General features: G+C 37.5%; 1 protein-coding gene across 2 annotated transcripts; it reads left to right on the forward strand.

The window, feature by feature from the left end:
- Positions 1 to 47: 47 nt before the first annotated feature.
- Positions 48 to 15,308, forward strand: ESD (esterase D). 2 transcript variants are annotated; one of them, XM_032213970.1, is made up of 9 exons: positions 48 to 155; positions 6,217 to 6,289; positions 8,382 to 8,470; positions 8,965 to 9,063; positions 10,594 to 10,718; positions 11,403 to 11,522; positions 11,804 to 11,902; positions 13,214 to 13,381; positions 15,074 to 15,308. In XM_032213970.1, the coding sequence occupies exons 2-9, from the start codon at positions 6,222 to 6,224 to the stop codon at positions 15,152 to 15,154; spliced, it is 849 nt and encodes a 282-aa protein (XP_032069861.1). In that variant the 5' UTR covers positions 48 to 155; positions 6,217 to 6,221; the 3' UTR covers positions 15,155 to 15,308. The 2 variants fall into 2 exon arrangements, with proteins under 2 accessions (XP_032069861.1, XP_032069862.1); XM_032213971.1 differs by having other exon boundaries at positions 55 to 217.
- The last annotated feature ends 89 nt before the right edge of the window (positions 15,309 to 15,397 follow it).

Genomic DNA, 15,397 nt, shown 5'->3' on the forward strand with positions numbered 1-15,397 from the left:
CCCATGGAAGCATCGGGGTTGGGTGGGCGAGCCTATCCAAAGTGAGGGATTGACTCTAAGCAGGGCCCCTATAATTCAGTCACCTTTCTTCGTTCCATCCGGGGCCTGGGGTGATTAATTGGAGCGCAAGCAACAATTGCAAAACCATTAAAAAGGTGAGCGCTCCAGCAACGGTGCTGGCTTCCCATTATTTCAGTGATCATTATAAAAAAGATTGGTGAGCTGGGTTTATTTTCTTCATGCTGGAACGTAGATGTGCAAGCTACACTTCATGTATTTTAAAAAGGGGGAAATCCGGGAAACAGTATGTGCACTTTGGGTTTGTATCAAAGAACCAGGGATAAATTACCTATATTCCCCCCCGCTGAGCTTTCTTTTTAAACGGTTTTATTAGTTGGGATAAATTAATGATATCTAATTTTCTTAAACATGGAGGTTACAGAGTTACAAGGCTATTAAAAAGAGACTTCAATTTTTATTTTTATTTTGCTTTTAATAGAGGAAAGAGCAAGTGGAGAGTAGAGATAGGTATCAAAGCCCCCGGGGCAGCCCTGCATTCTCCCAACCGTTTTGTTTGACAAATGCACACCAACAAAACCAAAAAAGAGAAAAGAAATAATACAGATTTAGGAGTCAGCCCTACCCGCTTTCCAGCATTGCCTGTCTCACTGAAGTAATGCCAATCCACAGAAGGCCGTGTCAGTTTTAGATGTACCAGCTTATAATTTAAAACAAAGCATGCACATACAAATGCAAAATATATAACTGAAACAAACTAAATGAAGATGTATTAGTCGAATTGGATTCTGTACAGAATAGATATTTAAGCAGAATTGTGAGTTACTTTTTTTGTTCCACATACAACGAAGTTACCCCATGAACTAATTATAGAATACTGTTGACTTTTAAATGCTACGTTGTCAAATTCATGTGGCCAGCCAGGTTATATTGTATATTGTTGCAGTTTCAGCCCATACATTTTTCTTCCAAGTGTTTTTCCACACTAATGAGACTCAGCTGTTTTTTTTTAAAAGAAAGGTTGCAACTGACTGCCTTGTTGCCCAAGCCTGACATTGTAGGCTAAGTATAATGACTGGCCCAAGAGTCACTCAGCCAGGTTTAACTGTTTGTCTTCTAAAATCCCAGAATACTGTAACTTCTTCATTTTCTATTAATTTGACTATTTTGTGGTTTTTACTAATATTATTGTAAGTCCTTGTCAAAACAAATCTTCTTGGATGCCAGTAATTGTTACGTATATAGTACATAGAATAATTGCTAAGGTACTAAGGATTTAATAGCTGCCAGCTGATGAAAGGTTGTAAGCTGTAATCAGCTGATGCAGTGTAAGGCAAGGCTGATGCAATATGGTGTCTATATATATAGGTGGTCATTAGAGGGTGTTTTTCTCTCTCGTTGTGTATCTCACTTTCTCTCCTTGTGTCCGAGCTGTGTAGTAAGGGATTTTTATCTCCATATGTATGTTTATGTATTTCTGTATATATAAACCACTATTAATTGGCTAAAAGCTCTGTGTGCTGTGTTTTGCTCCTGGGTTTATTTCATAATATTACTAGTCATGCTGACAATAATAGACCTCGGCTGTCTTCTAGTCCAACCCCTTGTTCAAGCAGGCGACCCTATATCATTTCAGATAAATGGTTATAGAATAGAATTCTTTACTCAGTCTCTTTTTGAAAGCCTTCTGAAGGTGTAGGTGCTCCATCACGGAAGCTATTCCATTGGTTAATTGCTCTCACCATTAGGAAATTTCTCTTTAGTTCTAGGTTGCTTCTCTCCTTGGTTAATTTCCATCCATTGTTTCTTGTCTTTTGGCACTTTGAAAAATAATTTGACCCCCTCGTCTTCGTAGGAGCCCCTCAAATATTGGAACAGAGCTATCATGTCTCCTCTAGTCCTTCTTTTCTTTAGCGTAGAAATACCCAATTCCTGTAACAGTTCTTGGTACATTTTAACCTTCAACCCCCTAATCATTTTTGTTGCGCTTTTCTGTACTCTTTCCAGAGTCTCCACATCTTCTTTGTATTGTGTTGACCAAAAGTGAATGCAGTATTCATCCTCATGCAAAAAAACCAAATCTTATAAATCAGAGTCTTGTGGGAAAGAAAGATGTTCTGGACTGGCAATATTGTCACATGTTTTTCCCTCTTGGTCTAATCTGTGTGATTTGGCCTGAATGTTGGTATTCTGCTGTTTGTGTATAGTGCAATATGCTTCCTTGCTGAGTGTCATTTTCATACCTTTCTCTTTTTACTTCCCCATACTTGCAAACCTGTCATTGTAAGAGCCAGAAAACTGTACGACAATGTACTTGCTTTAATGCCACAATGTAAATGACGTTTGCTGTTTCTCCTGGTAACTGATTACCATTATCTTACATTTTAGATGTGAGGTTTATTTAACACATCATTGTATGAAATGTATATGTGTGTGTATCTCTGTTGATTGATAAATTGATATGATAGTATTGCTATTACAACCCACCTTATATTAGGCTTAATGTAGTAACATGTGACCTTTGATTCTTTAGTTGAAGACCAGTTTCCTGCAATCTCTTGCAGTTATCATGATTGGCTGATTGTAGTCCTGTGTTCCTGCATTGGACAAGGGTGTTTTGCAGACTTTCTAAAGAAAGAAAAAACAATTTAGACGTCATGTTCAATTGCCCTCTCTATTTTCTTCTTATTTTTTGTGTGGAGAAAACCTGAATTTATCTTTTAGCTGTGGGTCTCGCTGTAATTTGGAATTGGAAAAAAATGGGAGACACCAACCCCTTGACAGAATATGGCTAATGGATATAATGTGCTGTTGTCCCTGCTTTTGCCAAGACATTGTCCAATTTTGCGTTTTACTGCTGCACTAGCACCATTGAACAGCTGGATAATTCAGCTTCTCTCCCTATTGCATTCTCAAATATGTCCCTGAGACTTTCAGTGCTAGTATGTCTGGGTTCCACCACAAATGCGCGCACAACAAAAGCGCACCTGACTAAACCGCGGTGTCTAAAGCGCAGTGACAACCGTGCGACAAATTAGCGACTAATTAGCCCAGAAGCGCGCTGTAACCTAACCCTCAACCTAACCCTCAACCTAACCCTAACTGTAAATCTTACCTTAAATGAAATCGCGCTTCTGTCGGTGCGCTGTTGTCGGCGTGCTTTTGAAATCGCAGTTTTAGCGCCGCGGTGTTGTCGGCGCGCTTATGACGTTCGCGCTTTTTTTTTTTTTTTTTTAAACAGAACTTTTTTATTTTTCTTTAAAAAAAACACAAATATGTCATTTGTCAATCATTAAAACATTGAAGTACAATTTTTTTTTGTTGTGTGTACCCCTCCCTCCCTCCACCTCCCCACCCCCCTCCTCCTTCCCCCCCCCCGACTTCCCAGAACCCGTACCCGGTATGGATTTTTAACTAACACAGTCTAAAATCTATTGAGAAAAAGGAAATAAAGAAATTAAGTGGGAGAGACCTACTTTGTCCTGCACAAGGCAGTTTGAAGTTCCCAGCACGGACAGCCGTTCTGCCTTGGGCTAGCCCCCCTTTCCTGCAAGCACAAAAGCTGCAAAAATCGAAGAGCATTTGCCAGCAAAACAGTTTCTTCTTTCCTTCTTGCCTGAAGGATAAGAAAACCTGATAAGACGTCAGATGGAAGATCCTCTAAACAGGTACGTAGCCAGGAATTCGGAGGCAGCTGATTTTTTGCTGCCCCCACCAGTAGGCTCCTCCCAGGAAGCCCCGACGTTTGCGCTTTTGACGGGTCATGGTATATCTGAAGCGAGGGGGAAGCAGTCTAAGGGTTGTTTTTTTAATGATATTTATATGAGAATTTTTTTAAAAAAAAATCCTGGAAATTAAAATTAAAACAAGATTTAAAAAAGGAAAACATGATTTTGTTAAAATTGAATCAACCTTCCTCACTGATTATAAGAAGATTGCTTCTTTTTTCATCAGAAAATTTTTGTTCGTGATACATTCTTATTATATCTGGTTTTTCTTAATGACACAAGCCATATTCTTTCATCTAAGTGTAACATGCAGAAACTATAAATGTGTGTGTTTAATTGGTAATCTTGTTTTTGGATGCTGTTCATTCTATCCATGTTGCATCAGGCCATTTTGATAAATTTCTAAAGAGCAAATAAAGTTTCAAAATATTGTTTGTGGGTGCTTCTGTTTCCCTTTTTGAGAGGTAATTCTGATGCCAAAAGCTTTGAATTTATGAAGAGCAAACAGGTGCTGCAATCTGCTCTGGGGAATTTCCCATGTTCAGTGGTATCTAAATCAGAACTGAGTGAATTATTTCCTTCCCAGTATTGATCCTGCTTACATGAGAAAGGATTCAGGATGTTTCCACCCACTTCATCTGCTTGAGAAAAATTGAACTGCCCCCTAGATAGTTATAGGCATTTTGCTAAGCCACCCTGTGATTTATTTTATTTCGGGTTTTGGTTTAATGCATTGGGCAGACTCCTATTATTGTGGTTTGCAGATCATGGCTTGTTGCTCAGCGAAGAATCAATAGTTTAGTGTGGTATAGCTCTAATTGTGCGATGTTAAATGGATGAAGATGGTAGAAGAGTTTCAAGATGTGTGTGTTAAAAGGCTCAGGTGTTACAGATGAAAAAATTCCATGCTAAGCTTTCATTCTGTAAATGGTTTTTCCAGAAGTAAAACTATAATTTCTACATAAAGTGGAAATCAAGTATTATTATAACTTTTATACCCTTCTTCTTTGACATCAATTATTATGGCAAAAATCATCAGATTCAGTTTGCATGGAGCCCAAATACTGGTAGGAAGTAGTAGTGCTGGTTTAGTTTCTGAAAATCTTGGGAAGAACTTAAAATGAAAATAGTAATAAATGGATGTAAGCACTGTAACTGCAAAAGAGCTGAATTTTGGCCTTCCCTCTCAACAGCATTTTTCTGTTACCTCCTTGGCAGGAACTTCTAAATGGAATCCAGTCGGATTTCTATCCCTGGCATGGAGCCCTACCTCCCAAAGTAGACCATGGGCTTATTTGAGTTAGGCCTTAAGCAAGGCTGTGTTCCAAAACCTCCCCTCCTTATCAAGGGCTTGTAAAGCAATTGTAAATATTAATATAAGAGTGCTTCTCTACCCACCCGAAGGAACATGGGTTCAGACTGAAGTAGTAAGATTTTGTGTGTCAAATGTTAGGCAAAGCACCAGGTATGATAGCAAAAAATCAAAAGGAATCTAATAGCACCTCTTTAAACTAACACATGTTATTAAAAGGCATACTTTTTGTGAGCTGTAACTCACTTCATCAGATAAATAGAGTGGTTTGATTCATGTAGACTTTCAATTAGAATGGGGAGAGGGCAGAGAAGGTCATCTTGATAGCTCATGAAAGCTTAAGCCTTTTAATCAACTGTATTGGTTGGAAAAGATCTGCAGTACTAGAATAATTCTGTTTTCTAAGCTTTATATTGTCTAATTTGGCTGGTGATTTCTGTCCCCATCTTCTCTTCCAGAAGCTCAAGGTAAGAAGCAGTGTGGTATACTGGTTAAGATGTTAAACTATGATGAGAAGACCCAGATTCTAGTCCATTCTCAGCCACAGAATTTCACTTGGTAAAGTTAGGCAATTCACTAGGTAATGTTTGGCTTTCTCAGCCCACCTCACACCAAGGAAAAAATGGAAAGAAATCTTAAGTGAAAGGTGGGTTATAAAATAATAAGCTAATAATAAGGTGGCTATAGCATTCCTTTGCTGGATTTCCCCTTAATAGTAGATCTAAACTAATCCAGTCAGTTTTCATTGCTGAATGTGGGTTTGAATTTGAGTCTCCTTGATCCTAAATCCAGTATCTTTGATCTTACCAGATCTCTTTATTCTAAAGTAGCTATTACTCGTTATTTTGCACTTCCATTTATTGGCTGGCTGATTTGTGAAAGTTTCTGCTGAACAAGAAATACTACATGTGATGAGAGAGGTTTAATTGTCTTCAATTGTGAAGAGGAAGGGAGAAAAATGAAGGTCGATGGGAGAAAATAACAATTTTATGTATATTTTCATGTTAGCGCTTTAAAGCAATTTTGTTATTTCAAAATCTTTGATTTTTTTTAGCATCTTAAATATTGCTAACATGTTTATACACAGGTGTCATGTATAATGATGTGATTTTGCTGAAGAAAATTAACTTACGAAATCTCATTTTTTTTCCTCAACAGAGATCATGGCCTTGAAGGAAGTTTCTAGCAACAAATGCTTTGGAGGTTTTCAGAAAGTGTTTGAACATGACAGGTCAATATGCTATTTATTTAAATAATTTTATACTGACTTCTTGTTAGCAAACTAATCAAAACTTACATAGACAGACAGACAGATAAAAAGACTCAAATACTGCAATTGTAAAAGTAGCAGGGAAAAACATTTGGATAGAAAGATCTGGGATAATAAGAATATGCTTCTTTCAAAATGAAGAGAACAAGCAAATTTCCCTTGTAAACAGAATTCATCAAAAGGACAGCACTAACATTATATTTATTTGATTTTTTCCATGACAACCTGTCCATAACCTGTTCTTTTAAGTCTCCCAATGGTGCACTCATCTTCATTGTAACTGAGTTTATCCACCTTGCTGCTGGTTGTCTTCCTCTTTCCTTTCACCTTTCCCAGCATTGGAGCTATTTCTGGAGAGCTGGGTCTTTACATAATAGGTAGGATATCTGAGCCTGGTCATTTTGTGCCTTGAGTGGGAATTCTGGGTTAATATATTCAAGGATCCATCCAGTTTGCTTTCTTGGCAGTATTGACAGTATTCTCAAGAATCTTCTCCAATAGCAAAGTTCAAAGTGGTCAATTCTCTTTTTGTCCTGCTTCTTTAAGGTCCATCGTTGTATAAATCCAGATTAATTTAAGTGAAATCAGTGGAATGTAAACTTTTATAACACCACAGTTCAACTACACTTGAGATTCTATGTACATTTATCTTGGAAGAAGTTGCATTGTGTATAGGAGGGAGACTTATGAAAAAACGTGCATAAAAGAATGCTGCTGGTCTGAATAGTCTGTTTATAATGTGGGCAAATTTTCTTTTAAAAAATGACAGCGTTGATGGTTGTTCTAACATGTGAATCAGTAGTGCTAAGTATTATTGAAACTAAAACGTTGGCATATGCTTTCTTGCGCTTCTACATTTATAACCCTTTGCCAAAATATTATTTTTTTAGATGTATTGGCACTACAGCTTCTAGAATAGAGAGCAGCTTTTCTGTAGAAAGAGAAACCTGGAGTTTTACTATCTTGACATTTTTGGTGGGTCCTGGTTAGAGGAGACTATGTGATTTACCAAAGATGTCTGTGAATGGAAAGGAGCAGAGAAAGTAATGTTTATCAAATCACCATTTCTTCCAACTACTCACAGTGTTGTTCCAAATAGTCTCTTTGGAACAGATTTGGAACAGAAAGTACAGGGGGGGGGGAATCAGGAAAAATTATATATATATAATTTTTAATCCCATCTTTATTCTTTTTATAAATAACTTAGGGAGCTGAATATACCTAACACTACATTCTCCCCTTATTTTCCCCAGAACAATAACTCTGTAAGGTGGGTTGAGCTAAGAAAGAGGGATTGGACCAAAGACACTTAAAGCAGGATTAGAACTCATAATCTCCTGCTTTCTAGGCTGATTCCTTAATCTTAATGCACCAAACTGACTCTATTAGCAGTTTTATTTTCATACTATATTACTTTGGCTTATTAGGCTTTATGGTGCAAATTGCAATATTCAGTGGTTAGTTTGAAAAGATACCACGTTATTTCTGATTAGGTGCACCTGCTCTGTTTCCTTCAGTCTTTGTGCTGGAGTGCATCCAATTCCTTTTACATGTGTCAATAATTTAGTATTTTTCCTTAGTTATTTTCTGTCACGTTAGCTGTATAGTCTCTCCTGCCAAGAAGAATACACTAAATGATAAAAACAACTCATTCAACAATAATTTGTTACAAGCTCTAATTTAGATACACAATTAGATTATTTAGTGCATCTGTGTCAAACCCACAGGACATGGGATGTACGTACTTCTGGATAGCTAGGAATGCTGCCCCACAGGATATAATAAAAATATTAAAAATAAAGGAAATTTGTTATTTAGATGCATTAACTATACTATATATTTTATATGTGGCCCAAGACATTCATTCAATGCGGCCCAGGCAAGCCAAAAGGTAGGAGACCCATGATTTAGTGGTTTATTATATATTAATCAGCTCCCAAAGCCAGAGTAAGCCAAGCAAGTTGCAAAACTGCTGAAGCGGTAATAAACAGTCCAGTAAAAACATTAGACTTTTAAAAAATATTCTGTCTTAACTCCACGTTGTTGTTAACAGTGTGGAGCTGAAATGTAAAATGAAGTTTGGGATTTATTTACCACCGAAGGCAGTAACTGAGAAATGCCCTGTGTTGTACTGGCTGTCAGGTGAGTATTTCGAAATTATTTGTGAATTAAAGAAAGGCATTTGATTTCATTTCTGGACTTCTCTTGCTTCTGCATTGAATGCTATTTCCCAATCTAAATTACTATACATAATTGAGTATTTATTGGACTGTAGTAGTTCTGATTTGGGGGCTTGGGAGGAGCAGTTTTTTATATTCCTTATTTTGGCTTGCATGAGAATCATTGCGGCAGTTCTGGGACTTTATGAATTTATCTCACATTTGCTTATGATGACAATAAACTGTCCAGAGCGTGGTGATCGGAGGAGTATATACAGCGCGTCTCAGCTTTGGGAACTTCGACTTCAACTCCCAGAATTCTTAAAGTTCCCAAAGTTGAAGAACAATGATTATAAAAATATCTAAGTTGATTTGATCGTTGGAATCTAGAAACCAAATAAGTGATTCATTTTTTCCCTAGGAAATGAAAATGTAACCAGGAATGTGGAATATTAAGATGCTCTTCTCTCTTCTCAGGACTAACATGTACAGAACAAAACTTCATAACCAAAGGTGGTTTCCATCAAGCTGCAGCTGAACATGGCCTTATTGTAGTCGCTCCAGATACCAGCCCACGTAAGTGGTTTATTAAAAAGCATCAGCTTAATTGGTTTACTCATGGCGTTGATACAGATGTTCCGACTCTAGTAAACTTAAGCCAGGTTGTACAGGTAGTCTTACCAACTGTTCAGAGTTACAATGGACCTCCCTGGGGATACGTACAACTTGGTTAAGAGCCGAAGTGGCGCAGTGGTTAGGGTGCAGTACTGCAGGCCACTTCAGCTGACTGCTATCTGCAGTTCGGCGGTTCAAATCTCACCGGCTCAAGGTTGACTCAGCCTTCCATCCTTCCGAGGTGGGTGAAATGAGGACCCAGACTGTGGGGGGCAATATGCTGACTCTGTAAACCGCTTAGAGAGGGCTGAAAGCCCTATGAAGCGGTATATAAGTCTAACTACTACTACTACTACTACTATTGGTTCCCAAGTGCCAATGGCTGCTGTCCCCTGTCCCTCCCCCTGCCCCATGGTTACATGACCACATACCTGGTGTTTGTCACCTGTCCTGCATTTATGGCTGCTTGCAACATCTTGTTATCATGTGGGACAGTTTTGCTTAGAACTGGAACTTATTTCATTTTTCAGCAAAACTGGCCCTATAGCAAACCATTGGTTCGCTTAACTGCTGCAGCGATCACTTAACACTTACTGCAAAGAAGTTCATAATATTGAATTGGTCATGTGAGTGGACCTGATTTACAACTGGGCAGGCTTCACTACAGTTGTAAGGTGAGGACTATCTGCATGTACAAATACATCTGTAAATAGTAATTATCGTATCTGTTGTATCTCATTTTTAGGGTATCTGCCGCTACATTTGACCATAACTGGTTTACATTTTTCTCAACAGCAAGAATAGAAATTATTATCTTTCTGTCCTGCCTTCCCTGAGTTTTGCTCCTGAATTGAAGTAGCTGCCGTTTAGTAGCTTGTCTAGCAAAAGGGCTGAACAGCGTACACTTTGGGGGATGGGCTTCCTGTGTATAAATGTAGCCAGTTTATCAGTGACTGGGTGGTCCTGCTCAACTGGCAGCCATTCAATTTAGCTTACTGGCGGGGTCTTTCATCAATATTAATGGTAGATAGATTTTGAAGGGGGTCCTGTAGGCATAACTCTTAAGACTGGGTCAGGAACTATAATGGCTATATTCCTATCTTGATATCCTATCTGAATATTTTCCCAGTGGGCTCTTTCTGATTACCAGAAATCCAGTCATAATATGTTTTTCCAAGAAGTAGTCTTCTTACTGGGAAAAAATGTGCACCTGCATTGAATATCTGTCTTTTCTTACAAGACACAAAGCCAGTTATTGAGCTTTTACTTAAAGTTTCAGAACTGACTTTCCACAGCTCAGCAAAGTTTCTGCAAGAATTTTTGAATTACCATGTAGATTTTTCTGCCTAGAATTAGTTTCAGAAGATATTATTGATTTTGAGAGAGATATTTTTCCCTTAGCCTTGTGGGCTAGCCCTCCTGCTCATGAAGACAAAGTATCTACCTCCGTTCCTGTAATTTGCTGATTATTAACATTTCTTTCCGTGGCAGGTGGATGCAATATTCAAGGAGAAGACGAGAGCTGGGATTTTGGCACTGGAGCCGGTTTTTATGTAGATGCCACAGAAGAATTATGGAAAACAAATTATCGCATGTACTCTTACATAAAAGATGAGGTAATTTGAATTACATTAATCTAAATCAATGTTTCTTAAAAGTGGGCGATATTGTCCTCTGGAGGACATTTGAATTATTTTGAGTGGCATTGGGTGACAGCTGGGGGGGGCATTACTTGACATGACGCCAACAGGAGGAGGAGGATTAGGATAATGAAAGCAGAAGATTACGCATCACCTATCCATCAAATGCTTATTGAGTGTATAAAACTCTAAACGTGTTTTTTGATTATTATAAATACATCAAACTACATACTTAAAATAGCATCACACTGGACTTTTTTGACTTCATGCTGTAAAGCATACAATTGTGCTAGGTATTAGTGCAACAATATGATTCACATAAGCTGCACACTTAGTTAAACATTAAATATTAAACTATTACTACAATGACTTGTAACTTTATGACTTAACTATGTATTTGTAATTGTTAGCAAAGAAATAAATGCAATAAATGTTTTTTTTTTAAATAATTGCAAGTCACATACACAGGACAGTGGGTGTTGCAAAGAACTTGGAACAAGTAAAGGGACAGTGACACCCCCCCCAAAAAAAAGTTTGAGAAACCATGATATAAATGAAGAAAAAGAGAGGGAGGAAGAGAGAGAGATCTACAATTACCATAATATAATTACAGACTATAGTATAGTGCTGACTTTCCTCTTCTTTGTCTTTTTCTGTTAGTTGCCCAATCTGATCAATGCCAGTTTCGCAGTTGATTCTGGAAGGATGTCAATTTCAGGCCATTCCATGGGAGGCCATGGGGCCCTCATCCTGGCCCTAAAGAATCCTGGAAAATATAAAGTAAGGTTCAAACTATTTAATGTGTCAAATTAAATCAAGGAATAATTGATAAGTCTGGTTGGTCTGGCACCTGGTGGGGAAAAGGTTGTTTTGTTTTTATTCTGGTTGTTTAGCCTCCCTAGAAGCACTGTGTGTGATAAGCAGCCTTGTAGGATAAATAAATGCAAGCTATGTTCTGGAACTCTCTAAACGGGAATTTCATAAATGTTTTATTTGAAGAAAAATAATTTCACATTGTAGTGCAAAAAAAATTGAATCATTAATCACCAATATCTAAATAGTCTGTTTCAGCATTTGCTCCAATCTGCAACCCAATACAGTGTCCATGGGGGAAAAAGGCATTTAGTGGATATCTAGGATCGAACGCAACAAATTGGGAAGTATGTACTGAAAATCTCATCACATATATAATATAGAATAAGTTGCAATTGTTTTAAAAATATCAATAAACTGTTTTTGCCATTTCAAAACTAACCCTGCAGAGTCCAGTTGTGATTCCACCAGCAGACAAAAGTATGCAAATCAGCTTTCAACATTCAAGAACACTTGTTATATCAGTTTTGTTAATGGATGCAGCATTTTTAGTTCAGATCATTTCAAATCTGAAATATCCATTCTGAGTCGCAATCAGTTCCCCATTCAGAATTGACTGCTTTGATCATTTTGATGTATTTTGCATCCAAAGCAACGCAAAACACTCTTTCTCAGGTACAAGTATTTCCAACTTTGATATGGTTGGAAATAGTTTGTTTGGAAGACAAAAGAGGTGTTTTCAATTTGAAGATTTTTTTTATATACCTGTACATTTTATTGATTCTTATTCATCTACTTTTGACTTGAGTTATTAATGTTGTAATTATAACTATCATTTTATAGCAAGTGATTTACAATCTGGATGTTGACTTTAAAGCAGCTACTGCCAGAAAAAGATAGATAATCCTTATTTGTTGATGCCAGGGAGATGTGAAGTTGGAATACTAGAACCTCCTGTTTAATAATTCCGACAGATGAATGCCAGATTGAAAGTATTTTATTCCTCCAGCTGATAGTGGCTGCAAATGAAAGGGAAATTGTTCTGTCCTTGGGGCTTCTAAAACAGAAAAGAATTCAAATTATATGTATTTCATTGTAGCTAATAGATGCCAAGTGGTTATAAGTCTGTTGCATGAAATTCCCTTTTGTCTGCAGTTTCCCTTGTCTTTCTCACCTTTTAATCTTTCCTGGTTGATGCTATTGTTAGAAGCATACCTATCTTCAAATCAACGCTATAGAGCACTGCACACCAAGACAGCTAGACACAAGAACAGTTTTTCCCGGAATGCCATCACTCTGCTAAACAAATAATTCCCTCACCACTGTCAAACTATTCATTAAGGCTGCATTACTATTATTAGTCTTCTCATCGTTTCTATCACCCATCTCCTTCCGCTTATGACTGCAGGACTGTAACTTTGTTGCTTGTATCCTTGCGATTTATATTGATATTGTTTCCTGATTGCTTATTTGTATCCTATGTCTATCATTAAGTGTTGTACCTTATGATTCTTAACATGTCTTGTTTTTTTATGTACACTGAGAGCATATGCATCAAAGACAAATTCCTTGCGTGTCCAATCACACTTGGCCAATAAAGTATTCTATTCTATTCAATTCAATTTTATTCTATTTCAAATGCATTTTTTTTCTTATAGGCCTATGATGCCACACACATTGCGAAATCTTATCAAGGCTCTCCTCTGGATATCCTAATAGACCAGGGCAAAGATGATCAGTTCCTTACAGCAGGACAGTTGCTACCCGATAATTTCATTGCTGCTTGCACAGAACGGAAAATCCCAGTCGTTTTTAGGTTGCAGCAGGTAATGCTCCAAAACTGGGCTTTCGTTTGTTTGCATCTAGTGCTGAAGTCTTATTTGGAAAGGGACAGATAAGTAAAAAGTGATTGTTTAATTAAATGGATTTTTTAAATGACTACATCAGTTCCTAGGATCTGAAAATCTAGGTGTTGGAATTGTGTGTCATATAGGTTTTTCCATTTTACTAATTTTGAGCGAAAGCATCTAGGAATGTTAGTGGTTAATTAGATTTCTTTTTTCTGGCCTTTGCTCCTTCCCTGGCAAATTCTAGCTTGCTAAGAATCAGCCGCATTTTTTTTCTGCAGCCCATTCATTACCACTAAAATGAATTACTTTTCCATAAGAAGGAACTCTTTGTTCTGGTTTGTTGCTTCCAAACCAATTAGAAATCATAAAAAGTGTGTACTTGGTTTATGATTTCTGTGTTTTCCCTGCAATATCAATTCAAATAAAACCTTTTAGAAGGGAGGAGCAAAGTAGAAGAAAAACAATTACCGTATTTTTCAGAGTATAAGACGCGTCAAGATTTTGAAGAGGCAAATTTTTTTTAAAAAAGTTTTTGCACTCTGCAGACCTCCCAAAAACGGCTCATTTTTTGTCAAAAAAAAGGGCATGCATAGCCTTTAGGAAAACAAACAGTTTTTTTTCTCATTTCTGCCCTCCCCAGCCCCCAGGAGCACTCTGGAAGCCTCCTAAAGGCTATGCACGGCCATTTTGGTGAAGGGGCGGGGTTTCAGGAGGCCAAAAATGCTGTATTCAGTGTATAAGACTCACCCAGATTTTCAGCCTCTTTTTGAGGGAAAAAGGTGTGTCTTATACTCCCAAAAAAACTGTACATGTCAGGCACTCGGTTAATTTATAGAAGTCCAGCTACGATGCAATGTTGCAAGAACAGCCACTGCCTGGTTAGGGTTGGGATTGACACTGCTTTCACTAGTGGCTTTAAAGATTTAAGATGTAATTTTCTGGGTTTGTGATATCAATGAATGAGAGATTGCTATGAATTTAAATACTGTACACAGAAGAGAAAACTTGGATGTGAAAGACTTTTCAAATTCATCAATTCTTTACCATTTGAAATAGGTCCTCTAACTTTTTCCAAGGAGTTTTGACTGTTCTGGAACATCCATTCCAATTTTGGAATGGATGTTTCAGTTTACAAATATTTGGAACATTTCCAGAATGACTGGAACAGGATCAGCACACTTACAGTAATGCTGTAATAGGTGTTTCAGGTTTGAAACATCCTGCACCCAGTTGGACATTAATTACATTTTAAAAGAAATATGAAACATTTATACTACAACGCTATGCTTTCTGTTGAAGCTTGTTTACAATTGGGTAGCTGTTGTATGAGATTAAAGCCTTAAATTCTTGTTCATTTGAGAAACTGATAAGGAGGTGATTTACAATCTTACCATGTGTTTGTAATTCAGCCCTTAGTGCAGTGTTTCTCAACCTTGGCAACTTGAAGATGTCCGGACTTCAACTCTCAGAATTCCCCAGCCAGCATTTGCTGGCTGGGGAATTCTGGGAGTTGAAGTCCGGACATCCTCAAGTTGCCAAGGTTGAGAAACACTGCCTTAGTGGTAGAGCACTCCTCCAGAGTGATAGTTGTAAAGTAGTCTTATATGCATATGTTTTTGACATTGTTGCTTGTTTTTTTGAAGCCATCTGGTGTTTTTCTTTCTTTAGGGCTACGATCACAGTTTCTACTTTATTGCAACATTCATTAATGACCATATCAGGCATCATGCCAAATACCTCAATGCTTGATTGCGTCTCGCCATGGGAATGTCTGACAGTGAAAAATCCTGAAGTGATCAGTGGAAATAAACAGCAGAGTGTCTGTTGTGATTACTATTTCTAAAACTGCAATGAAGTCCTGATTTAATGATTCAAAATAAATATTTTTAACATGCCTGTCTAATTTTGAATGAATTAGATCATCACTCTTTCAGATAACCCAAAGCAATAAAGGCTGCAACTGTAATACAAATATATAAATGTACACACTTT

The sequence above is a fragment of the Thamnophis elegans genome, chromosome 3, assembly GCF_009769535.1.
Source record: "Thamnophis elegans isolate rThaEle1 chromosome 3, rThaEle1.pri, whole genome shotgun sequence".
Taxonomy (NCBI): Eukaryota; Metazoa; Chordata; class Lepidosauria; order Squamata; family Colubridae; genus Thamnophis; species Thamnophis elegans.

Coding starts and splice junctions, on each gene's coding strand:
- ESD (XM_032213970.1), top strand. CDS start 6,222: ATGGCCTTGAAGGAAGTTTCTAGCAACAAATGCTTTGGAGGTTTTCAG. Junction 9,064..10,593: donor CGCTCCAGATACCAGCCCAC/GTAAGTGGTTTA, acceptor TTTCCGTGGCAG/GTGGATGCAATATTCAAGGA. Junction 13,382..15,073: donor TCGTTTTTAGGTTGCAGCAG/GTAATGCTCCAA, acceptor TTCTTTCTTTAG/GGCTACGATCACAGTTTCTA.